Raw genomic sequence first — 19,628 nt, 5'->3', positions numbered from 1 at the left:
CGTTTCATTAATACACTAGCACGCAATATTCAGTTCCTCTATTTTATTATTATTATTATTATTATTATTATTATTATTATTATTATTATTATTAAATCAATAACTAGTAAATAACTGATAATAGTCATCGAAAGATTAAAAAAGAAATTTAAATGGAGATATAGCGCAGTAATTATTTTATAATTCAAGGGAAGATGTAGGCCTATATATTGAGGCATGTATATAAGAATTATGGTATCACTTGCTGATTAATAATAATAATAATAATAATAATAGGCCTAATAATAATAATAATAATAATAATAATAATAATAATACCTGTTATGCCTGTGTATTCAGCATAGTGCCCTGTAATGTCGCTTCTATATAGGCCTACTACTACTAATTGAACCGTTGAACAAAGTAACATATTACACTTCCTCCAACAGAACAGCGAATAAATTTCTCTTCCCATTCTGTACGAAACCTTCTGTCCCTGCTCGTAGAGACAGAGGGTTTGTAGAGCGACATGGTACCGGCACTGCTTACCTTCAGTACGTGAGCGAGACAGAGAGCAATGTACAGGAAACCCCCCTTACCAGTATGACTGTCTTTGATTACACGTTGTAATCACGATACCCAGTTTGGTCACCGCTGGTTTTAAGTGACTAGGCGAGGAACACAATACACATTCACAGAGTTCTTAAAGCCTTTTCTATTCGAAAATTATGAGCTTGTATGCAAGAGTTTTCAGCCGTCCTCCACCCCATTCATTGGTGTATTATTGTTATTATTATAATGCCTTTTCTGTTGCGTCAGATCCACGACTCGTCGTTCGGCGGGAGCAGCTCGGACGACGAGGACTACCCGGGAGGTCTGTACGGTCACCAGAGCGCAGCAGCCAACGCGCTGCTGTACGTAGGTCTGGGGACCGTCGCTATCGGCCTGGTCATCTCCTTCGTTGGCACTGGCGAGAAGGGCTTCAAGACCCTAGAACTGCGGCTCATAGGGCCCACACTCATAGGCAGCGGCTTGCTGTGCTGTCTGGTCAGGATATTCCTCTGCGTGTGTCCGTCGCGGTGCTTCCGGCGCCGCCACAAACACCGCCACCGCCACAAGAGCCACCTAGATGAACCGCAGGCACCCGCGGGCCACTTCAACCACCACACATTCTTCGAGACGACCGCCAAGGAGAAGAAAGCCACCACTGAGGACATTGCGCTGGCGGATCAGACAAAGCTTCTTCAGAAGAACACCAACAATAAAAAGACTGTCTCCATACTCACCACCCCCGTTACCGCAGCGACTGCCTCCAATGCGCCTGTCCCTTCTGGATCTTCCGGACCTAGTTCCCACCACCATCACCAGCAGCAGCCGCAGCAGCAACAACAACCAAAGCAGCAGCAGCAGCAGCAACAGCCGATCCCCCAGAACGTGGTCGCCTCGACTAGTCTATTCCTCCAGCACGAACAAGAACGGTCGTCTCTTCAAGTCCCGGCACTCAACATCCCCAATTTCATCGGTAGCAATAGCGACGAGGAAGATATCTTGCGAGAAGAATCAAAACGCAAGGACAGCAATCTACTGGACCTAGAGCTCCAGCAGTTGGAGGCCAGCACTTTTGATATATGTAGTTTCGACAGTAGCAATGAGAAAGACGGCATTCTAGGTAACGGACGAGCCGGAAGTGCTGGTTCGGGTAGGAATCGTGACAGTGACAAAAGAAGGACATCTATTACTAGTGTTCATAGAAATGGCTGTGCGGCGCCCGCAGCGTCGACATCGTCTCCATCGACGAGAATCGGGCTCGTGAATCCCGACCCAGACGCTCATAAACTCGAAGAAGAGATGTTACTCTTAGAAGAAGAGATCCAGCCGTCTTCGGGTCGTAAAAATGTTACCGCAGCTGCTGTGCCCGCTCCTTCCCCCGGTAAACATTCCGATATCGATGATCTATTGCAGAATGAGATCGTCCTCAGTCCATCGAAACTACAGCAGGCTGTAAGAGAACCATAAAACGTGTGACTGGTAGTAGAAAGGGAAACAAAAAAGACACGATACGTTTTATTTTTAATTCTTAATAATATTTTGCTTAATTTTACTTAAACGAAAAGAGAGGAAAAAGAAAAACTCTAGAATAAAGGCACTAAATTTTACCTTTCCCAAACTTCTTCCAATCAGTTTTTGTTAGTTTCGTATTTTATAAAATACTGATATTATACCTTTTTTCCAAGCCTCAGATGCTTCACATAAAGGTATGATTATTGCATATCGCAAACAAAATACGACGTTATGCAAAAATAATACAACATAAGTTATTAACATAGAGGAAGATTATGTGCTTGAAGAGTTAGGCATTTGTTATTTCAATATGGTCTGATCTCAGGTGAGAGCTCCTATCGTAAAATAGTATATTATGAAGTAAGTTTATAATGTAATAATTATATAACATTATAAATTAGTTTCATACTCTACTGTATTTTTTGTACGACAGCATTATAAAACAACAATTAATAAAGAAATAAAATCAGATTTGTAATGGTGAGAAGTTTGATATCATGGTCTATGAACGAAGAGGTTGCTGTGACAACAATGATATTATAATTATAGAGGATTTCATGTTAAGGAAAGAGCATGGGGCATATGGGGCTATTCCATCAAATGACCAGTTGCCATATAAACGCCTACATACCACGTTGCTTGTGCAATGTATTAGGCAAGGCACATAAAACCAATGCTTTTTCCTTAACATGGAATCCTCTATACCATTGGCAAATCGTTTCATAATGTTAACCTTATGATACAGGTTATGCCTTCTTAATAGAAATCGTGACGTTTTAATTGTCATGGTAATATTATGGCACTAATGCGATAATGTAGCATATTATGCACGATTTTGACTAACGATAAAGACTGTTTATAATGCTGGAGTACAAAATAATAATTTATGTAACTAGTGTATAATCTTGGTAATTATGGCATGAGTAAATGTTTAGCGCGTGAGCGTAAGCGAGCGCACTGATTTTCTCGAGTGATTATAATGAAGATTATACACGTGTTACATACAATGTTTTATGCTATTCTAGCATTAACATTTGTAAAAAAAAAAACACTATTATAAATTTACAAAATGTAATGTTATGACGTAATAGAGATATGAGTACTGGATATGACGTAATATATTGCATGGTTACTAAGTAACCGTTTTTAAGACAATGTTATTTTGTTGTTGTTTTGAAGCTTCTTCTACAGGTACGTTGAATAAAATTGTGTTGTGAAGGCGATGATGACGACATGGAATGCTAGTTGCTAAGTAACCTTTTCTGGCACCAGTGCCAGAATTAGGCCAATTGTGTACGATTTATAGCGTCATAACAAACGTGTTTTAATGCTAGGATTGCGTAAAACTCCTTTATGAGATATCTGATGTCTTATCTTTACAGTACCCTTTGATAATTAATAAATAGCATTCGGCTGTTCAGCAACTTTAATAATTAAGGGTCAAATATTGACACTTTTCCTTTTTCCAATTAAATTAAAATCAAAGACAAACAAAATTATAATTATGATGGAGTTCTGGTCTAAATTATCATTTGCATTCTCAAACAAATTTGTTATAATTTATGTGTTTCGTAAATAAATGTGTAACACAGTTATATAATTATATTATTCATATTATTTTCATAATACGAGTATTATCGGTTGTAAAATATGTTCACAATTTCATTTTATGGACGTCATGCAAACTAAAGTATGATAGAATCTACACCAATTTATTTACGAGAAGCAATAATCTAAACACGAATAAAAGCAAAACAGAGTAACTGTAAATTTAAGTTACATCGAAAGTACTGTCCAGTTTTAGTCGCAATACTTTCTGAGTCGGTCGAAAATGTGAAGACAGTTCAAAGGTCTACTGCAAAAAAAAGGCACTTTAATATAAACATTAATCAATAATAAATCGAATTGTCAGAGCAAGTTTTCAAAGCTTTTCATGCTTCATAGATTATGATTTACTTCGTTGACTACAGAAAATAAGTGGAAACAATACCTGGAAGAATGTAATAACTCTGGCAAAATAAAATATCGGTTATTAAAACTAGTAGGAAGTATCAATTGGTGCCATTGTTCTAGAATTAGCCAGAGAAAATAATTGTAGTAATAACAGACCTAGCGTGCCTCAATGCCGACTTTAAATTGTATCCTAGTCTTAGCGGAAAGTGTAACGTTTTTCTTACATTAACCATAGTTTAAGATATTTAATTAATTATTTAATATGCAGTCGTTACGGTGAAAGTAATGATACAAAAATATACACAAAACTGCATAATATGGAAGATGTGAAAACATTTCCGGACATGGAGTAAACGATATTCTTAATTCTATAAATATGCTAAGATTGCCTCTTGTAGCTAGAAATTTAACATACTCGTAATGTCTGTCTTAAATACCGCTGGCTTTGAATTTAGTAGAAAGTCTTATTTTGATGTGTATTTTTCTATTTTCGCTTCCTTAACAGATGCAGTCCTAGAGAACAGCTCTAGATAACGGCCCCAAAATATATGTTCCCTTTCCCTTGCTTTTCTTGATCATGAAGTCTATACAAGTTCAGTAACGTTGGATGTTTCTGTATATCTGACACGACACAGAACCCCAAAATCTTTCACCGCGTTGAATACCGTGCAAATCTCAAAACTGTACTCTTTAGTAGTTGTTTCGCGCTATGTAGAATACACACAAAAATAAGTGAAATGTGAGTTACATATAGGTACCGTAGCTAAAATTATAGATAACATTTTAATCGTTAATTTATTATGTAGACAATGCGTAGTTCTGGCTACAAGACGTGTATTACGCCTATTTGACAAACATTTCATTATTAGCTGCTCACGAAACAAAAGTTTGGCTTTCGATACGAAATTGAATATTTATAGCGGCGATATGTATAATAAAATAAGCGGTCCCTTTTTGTACATAACGTCGAAAATTTGTATAAAATATAGTTTTTATGTACAAATGTGTGTGTTAATATTTCTGTTACATTCACATTAATTGAAATTGATAATTTTTGTTACTATAAAGCTTTAATTTCATGCTCATGTATTTCTTCAATATTGAATACAGTATTAAAAATTAAGAACATTAAAAATAATTAAATACTTTAGTTGAACTCTAAACTTATATAGCATACCAAAATAGCAGATTCGAAATAACGCTTTTAGGTTATGATAAATACATAAGAGTAGAGAGAAACGAAGGAGTTCACGATATCGAAATCTCAATATAAGAAACATGTGCGTAATCAACGTCAGTATTTGGCTTCTTTACTACAGGAAAGAGAATTGCTGGCAATCATTTGGTACGAGTGAACCTAACAGCTATCCAGAGAAAAGAAATCTATCTTCATCTAAAATCGAATTCGAAGTGAGTCACTATTAAATAGTAGGTGGAATCTCGTAATAAACTATTGATTAATTAAGTTATTACTTCTAAAATTTTAACATTGAACATGAACATTATTGGCCGAAATTGGCGATAGAATATGAGCACCTTACGTCTAAGCTCAACTTATAATTTAAATAAGGAATTCAATAACACGATTATAAGATATTTTAATTAAGCACAATTTCATAATTTAAATTACAAATACATGTATTTTAATTATAAAATTTATTTATAAGTATTATACATTGTTTACGAAAAATTTCTGATCAGAGCCAATAAAACGGTGAAATGAAATCCTATATCGTTTACTCTATTTTGGAAGGAATAAATCATTTTCTATGTTGTGCAATAAAATAATAAAAACTGTTTCACGATTATTTAGTTGAAAATTGAAGGAAGTTCGTTTTTGAAATAATATAAAAATTAATATTAAAAACTGAAGTAAGATATTTAATTTATTTCACACTTTTTTATACTTTGGGAACAATCACTTCTCTGCAAATAAACGGGAGAAAAAAAAAAGAACTTGAGTCGTCGAAATAATATAATATGAAATAATCTGATATGATATGACAAGGAAACTAGATACCGCACAAAAATACTTAGAATTTTATTGCTCTCGGCTTTTAGATAATACATCCAATGGTTGGACCGAAAGTCCCTAAGTCAATGCTGATATCTGCCTTGTTGTCATGACTGCATGTTAAATCCGTTTCGTCAGTCTTCGGTGTTCACTTCTGACATGCGCAGATACTTGAAAAGGCCATGAAGAAGCGTTAGATGAATAATCAGACCACATTATCATCTCTGAATTAAGTAAAAAACTGAAACAGAAGGAATAGTGTTTTATTGGTATGTCTACTTTGCAATCGTGTGATTGTAAATAGTTCCAGATATTTTATTTAATTCAGAGAAAGAAATGTAATTCAAGTGAATCAAATGAATAATTGAATATTATCTGATAAATGGAATCTTTGACGATAATAAAGTGAATATTTTCTTTATATTTGCTGTAAGAATGTATACGGTAAAATGTATTCTTTTTTATTTTAGATAGCTTCTAAGTAATATTACACAAATATTATTGTTGACTGGACATTGGAACGACACTTTTGAAGTGATGATATGAATTTAATTTTATAGACAATGATCAAGGAATCTGAACTTTATATTATGGAAGTCTTTCACTCGCAGTTCAAAATAACAAGTAGTAGGCCTATTAATTAAACTTATACTCGTGCAACAGTAATTAGATAATGACAAAAAATTGAATTGGAAATTTATAAACGCATACAATGCTTATTTTTACCTCAGAGGTCAGAAAATACACATTACCAGAGAAGGACCATTTCGATCTACAGTTGAATGCACGTCAAAGTATTATTTTCATACAGTAACACCACTTAATTTAATTCGCCTTGCCAAATAATAGTAGGTCTACCTACACTACCTATGTTTGGAAATAACTGCTGACAAGAAAAAAATTGACGTCCTAACCACACGTTACAACCATACTGATTGGATGATCGTTCACCTCTTTTGAGGCTTGTGGATTTGAGACTAGCAATCAGCTGGTTCGGTCTTAGTTCTTGCCCTCTATGGGCTATTGCGCAAAGGTTCATTATTATTATTATTATTATTATTATTATTATTATTATTATTATTATTATTATTATTATTATTATTATTCTCAAAATAGCGATTCAAAAATGGAAACAATCTGTCAAATTTGCCTTTCGAAAAAAAATCTGTATTATGCTGGAATTGTGTAAAGGAATAAATAACCGATAGAGGTAACGTTTTGTATTTTTTTCTTTATCCAATTTTGTGAAATTTTGCTTCAAAGTCACTTGGGTTATCCAGGAACATCTTCCATAATAATGAGTTTTGCATTCTGATCAGGTAGGTGAGGGATCGAAATGGCTGTGGAATCTCTTACAAATGGACGCATATGGACGAGTGTGCGCATGCGTACTATACATTATTCATGCTCCCGCGATGTGTAAATAAAAATTTTGATGTGAATTTTTTATTTTGCTAGTATAAGTTAATTTTCGTTCAGTCTTTGCATAAAGAATAAAGTGAAGTGATGACATTTAAATAAGATACATACAGGGAATGTGGTGAAAATAGGAATTACGAAGAGTGCAAACAAACTGGGTAAGCAAATGTCTTATTATAATAATCGCTACATATAACTTAACATTGTTATAACAATTTTTGTACTTTTATTTAGCAATGTGATGATGAATGATGGTATGAGAATATTGAAAACAGAATATGTGTGTATTTAGGTCACATACTTGAAGATGTGTTACGGAAACATACATAAGCTTACATGGTGGTGGAAATGAGGGTTAGGGCACTAGGTAAAGGTCTACATCTATTAATATGATCTTATATTCAAGATCTATATTTTTATACTGTGATCAAGAAAGCCAGTTTTATAATGCATTGATGATGCATTACATATTTTTAAATTATTTTATAAAGAGTTTTGTATTGGTTTCTTAATTAATTATTTTATCGGCACCTACTGCAGTTCCACAAAATCTTTCTAAAGAATGCAAGTATACATTATATCATAATTAATTTTATATTAAGTAGGTTGTGAGAGTACAAAGTCATCCAGCATTATGAACACTCCACGCATGAGTAGACTAAACATAAATCATACCTAAGTTATTATTGAAATAGTCATAGATGCTCGTATAATTTCTGATACTATAGTCAGTCTAGATGTTATCAGTTTGTAAGCTAACTTACTGTAGATATAAGTGAAAGATAATAGCAGCGAGATTTTAAGATATGCTGTTGCTGAGTTTCTGTCATTTTTTAACATTGTTCCATTACTGCACCATTTTGTCCTTGTTTATATATTTAAAGCTATTTGCTTACCCAGTAATTGTTGGCTCGTTTACAGTGTCTTCTTGCACCATCAAGTTTTTTAAAGCCATAAATTATATTTGTGATAGATTGTCATACGATGTAAACCCAGAGTTTTCATAGCAGTTTACTCAATAATGTTCATTATCTCTTTAAGTGACCTAAAGGTAGAGATGAATATTACATACAATATTTCTGTAAATTACTATAGTTCAATTATGCATACGTATTAGTTCTGTTGGACCTTCCTTTCACTATAATCTTAACCATTTTGCAAGGTTATCTAATGAGTTACCTGTACGTAGTTGGCATTTAAATTTTTATTCAAATGTAAATTTGAACTTCCCTTAATTGTTTGCAAAAGTAACCGATATTTACTTGGTTAACCCTACATATTTTTTCATCAGAAATAGTTAGTAGCTAAGTTGCTAACTTATTACAAATGGTTTAAAAGATTATTACTTGCTTTAATCAGGCATTAGGTCTATTTATTTACCTAGCTTAGTTTGCGCCCAATCCACAGGAATTAAATAGATCACCCAAACGCAGGTGTAAACTTGCATAAGTTGACTGATTTAATTCCCTTTACATATATCTTCAGGTAACAAAAATTTCCAAGATGTTTCTAGCTGAGCTTGTCCAACTCAGACAGTGTAGGAAATGTGTTTGAGGAAGTTTCTTCTTTCCCACATCACCTAATCCTGGATTATCAGCGACTTCTAAACTTCACTTCAGGCAACATTGACTTGTCAACATCTCTTACCGGTACCTTTAAACCCCTTCTGATTAGTAATACAGAGCTATTATTATCATATGTCCCAGAAAAGAGCGGCCGGCTGGCCGGCCATGCCCTGTGTGGTTTCCGCTGAGTGCATAATCATTTCTTCAGCACTTCTCCAATATACAACAGTACTAACAATAAATGTTCAATAATTTGGACTTACCATGCTCACAGTCGTTGCTGAAAATGGCCCCCATTTGCCACTACACACAACTGACATCTTCTGATAAACGAATGGACAACACTCTGAAGTTCCACATCATTGATAGCTTTAATTTCTTCTCTTATATAGTCTTTTAGTTCATCTACAAAATGAGGATTTTTCCTGTAAACCCTACCTTTTAATGTTCCCCATAAATAAAAGGCACAGGGTGTTATATCTGGGCTTTGTGGAGGCCTCAAATTATTACTGATTAGTCTTGTACCAAAAATACGCCTCATTGACACGGCGGAATCTTGTTGGAAATAAACTGACAATTGTTCCGCGTAAGAACTCTGTGTTTTCTGCTGGATTTTATATTATTTACTGAGCCTGTTTTTTTAATCTTTTAGCGAATCGTCTAATTGTTTTGGCAGAAGGCACAGGTCTGTTTGGAAACTTTATTCGAAATTTTCGTCTTGTTTTCGCGCATGATCTTCTGCCTTTTATGTATTGTACATATACCAGTACCGGTACACAGTTCACACAGTGAGAATTTGTTGCTAGGCATTACCTAAATACACAATAATCACTAAACTTTATACACTAACGTTGTGCACTTGAAGAACCGAGAGTTTCATTACACAACTTCTAAGCACACTGAATGCCATACGGCTACTGGAGGTCGATTGCGTGGGAGAAATGGTTAGTGTGTGGTCGGCCAGCCGCGCTTTTCTGGGATGTATGATAATAATAGCTCTGTAGAAAGGACTTAAACAGGAATCGGATTGTAGTGTGTAAGGAATTTGAACTGTCTCAATGCTGGTGCTTCACTTTAAATTTTTTTATCGCCATCCATCATGATTTAGACCATTAACGATCTGTCCTGACTCTTTATTATAGTTGTCGGCTCCATCTTTTAATTGATTGTCCTGTAGCTCTTAGTTCTTGAGGTCCTGTACAGCAGTCTCTATTCATTCATTCATTATGACATAGTCATATTATTCTTTTATAATTTTACTGTTAAGACTAAATAAGTAGGCCTACCTATAATTCTTTACGGATGTCCCCATTCCTTTGTTTATCTGAAAGTGTGTCATCTGCCATGTATCTAAAAAATTCAATTTCTGTCGACCACAAATTCGAAATGGATTCAATGGAATTTGAATCCACGTCTCTAGTACATAAGTTCACATTTGTGTGAAGGTGAGCTAAGCTCTACAGGCGCCAGTAAACAAACTGTTCCACTGTTTGTGACCGTGCCATATCGAGCCTCGAACCAAAAGAGAAGAGAAACAAGTGAAACTCAGTAAAGATGACTGCAGTGTATTCCGAATAAATTATCCCTGGGCCAAAAACTTTGGCTAGCTTAGTTACATGTTGCAAAATATCAAGTTAAAATGAATAATGTGCAAAAGAATTGTACTTTCCCTTACCTAAAAAAAGATCAGCTAGTGCTAAACAAATATTTCCCTGGAATGATTACTTCACAAACTTTTCTACGTACAGTTGGCCTTGATTTCTCGCAACATTACAACATGGTTTTTAGTTACTTATATTCTAGAGTTACTAAATAATAGGCCTACTGAAATTCAAAATAAATACTAAGTAGGCCTAAACAAATAAAATAAAAATTGAAACCATTAAAGATACAAAAACAATGAAGCAAGTTTCTTTCATGAGATGGTGTAAATACCAAACATGTCATCATGGAAGAGTAGTCATAAGATCTTTACTCTCGTAAAGAATGACGTTACAATTGTAACGTTCATCCTGTATTTATGGTCACTTGAAGAGAATTATGATATTTGTTCTTACTTGCAATGGAGCAGATGATGCAGGCAACTCTGTGTAACACCCCAATACAATCTCATGAAGAGAGTCACTGGTGAATGGAAGAATTAGTTATCGTATTTAGAAATCTTCCCCACCCCCAATTCATTAGCAATATTGCCCCACCTCATTTGACCCCCTATGCTCTTCCTTGCACTTGTTATATAAGGCTGTGTTCGAGACCTGTACCAGGCAGTTAGCTCATCCCAACAAATTCGAATTTCAGTTGTTAAAAAGTTGTAACATAAGCAATTAAGCAGTTATTAGATTTAATATTTTGCTTCCGAATTGTAGTGTTTTGTTCTTGTCAATTCATTTAGCTTGACATTTCTGATTAAGATTGTCCAGACATCATTGAATGACTTGAGGTAAGGTTTACCAATAACATAAGTGATTATAGCATATTATATTGTGGCATCTCTTCTCCCCTCCCCCAAGGCTTCTGTTTCTTTTTATGATATGTTTTGAGGTGACGGTGATGTCGATATAATAACCACAATGGAATTTTCTTCTTCTTTGTGTACTGGTAAGAGGATAATATATTTTATGATGAAGTATCAAAAGCAGCATTGTGAATAAATCCAAATGACATGTTAATTTTTTACAGACTCAGAAACAAAATTTGGACCACCTGAATTTTCCAAGTACCACTATAACATAGGGTAGACTAAGGTAATTGTAAACACTTTTCACTGATTTCAAATATATTTCAACATTACACAATCCTCAGTAATGGTAAGCATGACAGAGAAACATTGTGTTATTTTTAGATCTTTCGTTTCCCTGAAAATGGGTTTAAAATAATAAGGTTGACTTTTTTTCATCTTTTAATTGCTAGTTTACATTTACCCCACCTGTTTACATTTACCCTTTGAGAGGGGAGTAATTGTAAACACCAAATTTCGCACGGGCTATCAGACACTGAACATTTTTTATTCTGTTTCAGAAGAAAGAGCTGTAGCTACTCCTTTCAACTTCAATTTTGGTCACTGGTACATTTTGTCCCTTTAACCTATGATATATGATAGATATAGGAACTCCATAGCTCTCCTGAGCTTCACGATAACTGTAGTTACTATTTTTCACATTTGTGACAACCCTCTCTAAATCCTCTACTGTGTAGTTTGGTGAGGGTCTCTCTGATTTGCTGAAAAGTACGAAATGTAACCATAGTAAAACATGTTTACAATTATCCCCAAGCAATCAAAACTATGGGGCAAATGTAAACGCGTCATAATTCAATGAACTGAGGTTATGGGAGATCTCAAAACCATTGTAATAAATGTTAACTACTATACATTACTCATAAAAACAACATATTCTTAAAAATAGCATAGTACATTTACTTACAGTGCCAAAAATGAAGGTGAAGCAAAATTCTTTCTCAATTTTTTTTTGTAGACTCTTACAAAACATTCGATCACAACTAAGCAGTTACTCCTATTTGGCGCCAAATTGCTTTGTAGGTTAGCCAACATGTTAATTTAAATATTCCCCCGAATTAAAATGTTTATATTGATAGTTTTGTATTTCTCACAGCATTTGTTTACAATTACCCCCTGTTTACAATTACCCTCATCTACCCTACTCATGCTACCCTACTGGAACTTGGAAAATTCAGGTGGCCCAAATTTTGTTTCTGGGTCTCTACACACCGTGGACAGTAGTGCTTGTTAAAAGATTTTCGTGTTTCAGATACATTCAGACGATTGTGTCTGAATATAGATTGTGTTATTACATTTTATGGTATACACGTATGTATGTTTAGTCAGCAGTTTGAAGACTGGTTGAAACTTCATAAATAACACCTATGAGGCAACTAAGCCAGGAGGTAATGGAGTTGGGTGGCAAGTTCTTTTTCCCACTCCATTGCATTGCTGTCAGGTTTTGATAGTTTAATGTAACATAGAATAAAAAGAACATTCAATAAAATTGAAATTAATATCAAATTTGAAATTTCGTGCAAGAAGTAACATAACTTAAAGTTCGAAATTTAGAACAAGATTTGCATCTGTGTTTTCTAATTTTTTATTTATTTATATTATATTGTTTTGCTCTGTTTGGTTTTTAGATTTGTAGTTATTTGTAGTTACTTCCATTTATGAGAAAGTAAAAATGAAATTAAACAAATCAAAATGAAAAATGTACTCTTTGATGCAAAATAGAATGAAGTGATTTTTATAAGATGTAGAACGAAAGTTATAATTATAAAAGCTGTGACATTTTTCTGATGTTTTTAATAGGGCTATTATCTGAAAACAATAGTACCATTACGTAAAATTATAACAAAATCAAAATAAAAATCAAAAATAAAATTTGTTGGTACAAAAAAATAATACGAAGTTGGTCATTTCAGGTCTGGAATAAGAGTTTTATAAAAGCTGCTTCCCTGCTAGATTGATTTTACTATACTTATTGTCAATCCAGGTAGACCTAGCAGTGGTACCGGTAATTGAAACTGCAGGTGGTGAGCAGGAATCCTCCAAATTACCTTCACAGAGTCATTGTTTTCTTTCTCCTCCGCTTCCTAGCCTTCTTCAATTTTAATTTTTTCCACTTATCTTAAAATTATTGTCACATTATTTTAATATTTCCGAAATTATTTATTGTTATAAAATTATGTTTAGACACTCAAGAACATTCTTACCGTACCTACAATTGTTCTATCCATCATTTCTCAGAAAATGCTGCTCTTTACCTCTATGGCTTCTTGGACTCTTTTTCCCATCTTTTCTATAATAATTTTCTCTCCACATGGCATGATATTCCTCTATCTTTGTACTTAAAACTTATATACACGTAAGTCTTATTTTTAATTACAGATATTTTCTTTTTATAAACTCTGGCCTTCCACTGAGATGAAGGATTACATTTCTACCACTTCATCTACAATTCATTACATACAAATTGTCAGTAAAATATTGTTTAATAGTTGTATTAATGTCTGAGAAAGCATGTTATGTACTTTTTTTTAATTAGAATTAAGATTTGTATTGCTCATTGTGGTCATTGCCTTATCTCAGTCATTCAGTGTGTCACTGGTTTTAGTTAGGATTGAATGTTAGCTACGTAATTTAAACCACTGCTTCTTGTGGTAAACAACGGAACTATGAATATGTGTGTGAGTGTGGATGGTTCAGAAACAAGACAATGTTGCACGTGTTAACAATATGTCGAAGTTATACTGGATACTAGCACAATATTATGGAGAAAGAAAGAAGACATTTTATAGAAGTGTATTTTCGTTGTCTTCAGAGACAGTGTTTCTGTAATAACATGTTTCAGTATAACAGAAATTTACAAGATTTAACAAACAAAAAGAAATGAGATATATGTACAAGTTATCTTAGGGTTTTATCTAGCTTGTTTTTCTTAATTAGCTGTATTCTGGTGTTTTGTTAATCTGATTCAATTGCTGATTTTTTTTTTAATATGATACAAATTCTACATAGCTACTTTAGATTAAATTAATGTGTTCTTTATTTTTCAGAAAATGAAATAAGGAATATTTGTGTTTTGCTTGCATAAAAAGATCTGAGTCCATTCTCCAGAAAATAATTTAGATTTGTGATAAACAAAATGATTGGGAGATAAGTTCTTATAATTTTTCATTTTTTCATGCCAAGTTAATTATGTTTTTATTATCAGTATTTCATGAAAAAAATATCTCTCATTACCGGTATATCTGTTATATATTCATATCTGTTAGATTAATTCAAAGGAAATAAGTTTACGTGGAGCCTATATAGCTATACAATTAGCGTTAAAAATGTTTTTTTAAGTGACTTGTGGTGAGATACCTACCGTATTTTCTTTTATCCAAAAAAACAAGTGCAGCTGTTATTGGTTGAGGAAGTGAAGCTGTTAGCTGCACATAGTAGGTTCACTGCATGTAGAAGATTCCTTTATCATGAATAAAGAAGGATAAATGCAAAATTCTACATCCAGGTCCGCCATTACTCTGTCCGTAGCTCTTGGTAACAGATATCACAATAACGATTGTAGAGGCCTGTGGTAGAAAAGACAACTGCATGTCGGTTCAAAGTTGCATTATTCTGTAACATTCTACAATATCCACCAGTGTTCCAGTGCGACATATACAGTACAAATTAAAAAAGGCTATCAAATAAGCTGAGAAGAGTCAGTGACCTAGTTATCATGTGCTCAGAATTGTGAACCAACCATTTAGCAATAAGAAATGATGTAAGAATACATGAAATATAGTAGAAGCAAAGAGCTTAATTAGATGTTCATATTGCTACTCTAACAAACATTTCGTAAGAACAACTATCTTGCAAACATTACACAAATTATTAATTTTAGAGTCGGCTACATGTGCCCTTGGTAATAAAGTCAACACAGCTGTGAACAAGGACCATTTGCAATATTATTCAAGTTTAAATAGAAATGAAAAGAATTAACAGATGTTGAGATGTTAGCTGGCAAATAGTTTAAAAACCACAAACAAACCTGACTTCATTGGAAAATGACTGTAGCATTACGAATATTGTAACATGTACATTTTCTCTTTTTCCTCTTCCTCTTCGTTTTTCTAAATTCATGATAATATAGGTTTATTGTAGTCTATTCTGCACGTTCCGTCAGAAATTATTTATTTTTCTGGATAATACCTATATTTGCGTCCTTAATTATCTTAGATTTAACGAGGACTATATTTTTTTTATTATTTCACAACTGACCAGTAAGTCACTTTTTTTGTGCATTTTGAAGCTGTATTTCCGTGTACTCTTCTACTGTTCAATTCATAAAAAATATACAAGTATATACAGTGCTGTAGTTAGAAACAAATTTTAGGGGGTACTGTTGAAATGTCCTTGGTCATACTAGACTCTGTATAGACTTGTATTGCATTTCTTTTCCAAAGTTACTTCTTTGTCATGCAGTTGCCTCTGCAGACCTCCTTCAAGACCTCACAATTGCATATAAGGCAAGAAATTAAATCCTGACACTGGTAGCCCAATACTTTTTAGGAACAAAAGTCTAGGAACTCTTTTACTGGAAGAGTATTCCTCTTTTTTAGTGCAGATATCGTTCATTATAATAATGCTCATTAACATTTTTTAGTTGAAATTGGAATAGAATCTATAATATGTAACTGGACTCAAGATTCATGAATGCACGAAAATTCCCTTCTCTAGCAAACTGCTGAGCGAGTTTTAAAATTAGTGAATCAGTACAGCAGAATTCTTGAGGTGCCACATCGTAAAATTAGTGTTATGAGAAGGGATCTACGCAAATTTTGAAATTAGCGAATCAGTGTAGCAGATTTCTTGAGGCGCCATCTCATAAAGTTAGTATTAATGATAGAAATATCACGGCGGTATGAAATTAACAAATCACAACTATTCGTGAAGTGCCAGACCATGGTTTCCAATAAAAGAACGAATGGACAAGTGTTTAAGCAAAGGATATGAGATGCCAGCCGCTACTTTTATGCCGGACATCAAAATCAAAATGTTTTTTCAAGTAGCTAACATCCTCCATTTCAAAATATAGTAAAAACTATACATACCGGGTAACTAAAATATTTTCGAGTCTAATTTGTTTCCGGTATGGTAACAGCGAGTTTTATTTTAGACAGTATGGCATACCGGCTTAACTACAACACTGGGTATATAACTATACTCTATCCTTACTGGAATAAAGTGATGTAAACCGCAGAACACCAATAGATCTGTTCGCATGGCAACAAACAAAAGCATCACTGACAATTCAGTGTCTCAAGACAATGTGCCTGTGTTTATATCACATTATTTTTTCCATGGACAGACTTTGGTAATGGGTATTTCGAATTTGATCTAATTTTATATACAGGGTGAGTCAGAAATTTGGCTACATGTATGTGTGATGACAGTATCATGATTATGGGAAATGAGACATTACCTTCCTTTGGAAAGACAATTCTTCAAATTAAAGAACAATACACAACAGTACCAATGAGAGTCATTTTATTGCCTCAAACTGCTTATTATTCACATCCAAGCACAATCAACAACACTTTATAAAGTCACTCACTGCTTTTTATGATACATCCCTACTGAAATAGCACGAATTTCTTCTTCAGTTGCTGTTTTCAGCATTTGGTGTCTCGTTGTTTCCGAGCATAAACCATCTCCTTCAAATAACTCCACAACCAATAGTCACAGGTCGTTCCTCTTTCCCAATCATCTGTTTGCGATTCATAATTTCCCTGGGTGCACCAGCACCATCCTTTTGAAATAAGCAATGCTCGTGTTCATTACTTTGCATTATTGACACCACAAGTTCATGAAGGATTTCACAATACCGAACAATATTAACAATCTCCTTCAAGATTCACATTCTTAACAAACCTCAGTTTACGCTCGGAAACTACAAGACATCAACATACTGAACACAGCAACTGAGGAAGAGATTCGTGCTATTTCAATAGGCATGTATCATAAAGCAACGAGTGACTTTCCAAACCATTGCCTATTATGCTTGGATGTTAACGGTGAACAGTTAGAGGTAATGAAATTACTGATTGGTATTGTTCTTTAATTTGAAAAATCATCTTTCCAACGGTAATGTCTCATTTCTCGCAGCCATAATACTGTCATCACATGAAGCGATCAAATTTGTAACCATATTTCTGGTTCACCCTGTACATAGTTATTTGAGCCTCTTTATCGAAATTTCATTGTTACTGCTTGTATCCTGTTTATGTATTTTTTGTAACACGGTTTTCAAAACCGTATAGAAATGCAAGAGCAACTTTAACTTAATGGAATTAACATTTTGTTTCTTTATTGTTTGAGGTTATAATATGAACTATGACATGTAGTCTATTTTGAGCCTCTTTATCGAAATTTTATTGTTACTGCTTGTATCCTGTTTATGTATTTTTTGTAACACGGTTTTCAAAACCGTATAGAAATGCAAGAGCAACTTTAACTTCATGGAATTAACATTTTGTTTCTTTATTATTTGAGGTTATATGAACTATGGCATGTAGTCTAGGCCTAGTTTGAGACTTGTCTGATTCGTTATTATGTTTATTCCCATGTCCTCTTCTTGACATTATTATTTCTTCATTATGAGAAATACCATTCTAAAATAAAACGTTCAGTCCCTTTGGGTATTATGTTGCAGTACGGTACCCATCCTAGCTATAATACTTATTAGTAAATTCATTAATCATAAAGTTGTCTCATTTGCTGGTGTGGATGTACGAACATTGTCTTGTTTCTATTTGTACGATAGAGTTTCCAAGTGCCATATTATGATCACTGATTTTGTTTCTGTTATTATTTTATTCCCTTTACTTTTTTTTTTACACTTATGTCCACTTTATAATGGCCTATATTGTTAATTATGCAGTTTTTTAAAACCTAATATAGTACACCAAATTAAATAAAGGTATATAAAGAGATTATTGTAAATAGTATACATATATGACAAAAATATATATAATATATCATAGCGTGATGAATTGAAGATGTTGCAAATGTATAGAAGGCTATTTAGAGTTTTCTTGACATATCAGATAAAGATAATTTGTAAGTTCGGAGGGTCTGGTCCCCGCCGAAATGTTATACTCTACTACGTTGTATGATTTTATTGTTTAGTTATGTCCAACTTCCATGTGGTACGTCTGAGGGATATGTCAATAATAAAGTTACCACATGTTAATTTTAACAATAAAGTCTCTGCTTAATTTTATAACCTCTATTGTGAAATTATTGACTTTATCTGTGCTGCTATTTATCCAATTCCAGCATGTTACTTGTACACTTCTTTCTCTTTTGACCTAACCGTAGATCTCAGTTTGATGTCTTGGTTATGTCTTCTCACCAAAGAAGACTAGAGTTCTGTATTGTGCAGGTTCTGCGAAATTTGTGGTGGAGGAAATAGTTGTGGAACAGGTTTTCTGAAGTACTTTTAGTTTTCTCAGTCATTGTTATTTTATAACAGCTCCTTTGAAAACATTCTTTGCAGTTAACCTGGGAGAGGTCGCTATATACAATATCCTTCGGGTGGTTGCATACCCCGGCATTTTGCTGAGTCTAGGGCCACATTGGATTTTTCCTGTTGTAACTGTTAAGAGGGGTGAAATACAAAATTGAAAAAACACGTGTTTTCTTATGATTTGGGGCTTACTTTTGATGTATCACAATATGCAGGGTGAACTGTAAGTAATGTCATTAATTTCAAGGGGGTATTCTTTGAGATATTTCAAACAAAATAGTTTAATATTTTTGCTCGTTTTTGCTTCCTTTTCTAGATAAAAATTGTTTTATATGAAATATTTCATAGCATGTTTTGGGAAAGCCATTGATTTAATTCCCAATATATTTAGTCAATTTAAGAGAGCAGTGTATTACGATAATAAATGATTGAAAGAATTTTAGTTTTGTCCTTTAAATGTGCAGAAATTTGATCCAAACAAATGTAACAATGTAAAATTCCTTTGCAGAACGAAAAGTTACATTCGTTCGGATCAAATTCCTGCATATTTAAAGGACAAAACTAAAATTCTTTCAAATTTAAATTATGGTTTATTTAACAATGCTCGCAACTGCA

The 19,628-nt window shown here is 33.7% G+C and overlaps 1 protein-coding gene across 1 annotated transcript in view; it reads left to right on the top strand.

Annotated features, from left to right (window-relative positions):
* Positions 1 to 18,770, top strand: part of LOC138701652 (uncharacterized) — a 447,714-nt gene extending 428,944 nt beyond the window's left edge. Inside the window, exon 5 of the mRNA XM_069828766.1 lies at positions 799 to 18,770. Within this exon, the coding sequence (XP_069684867.1) occupies positions 799 to 1,995 (1,197 nt within the window). The 3' untranslated portion in view covers positions 1,996 to 18,770. The remainder of the gene's footprint in view (positions 1 to 798) is intronic.
* Positions 18,771 to 19,628: the final 858 nt, after the last annotated feature.

Source organism: Periplaneta americana, chromosome 6 (assembly GCF_040183065.1).
Source record: "Periplaneta americana isolate PAMFEO1 chromosome 6, P.americana_PAMFEO1_priV1, whole genome shotgun sequence".
Lineage (NCBI taxonomy): Eukaryota > Metazoa > Arthropoda > Insecta > Blattodea > Blattidae > Periplaneta > Periplaneta americana.
The sequence above is the reverse complement of the archived record's forward strand: the minus strand, read 5'-3'. Positions and strand labels throughout refer to the sequence as shown.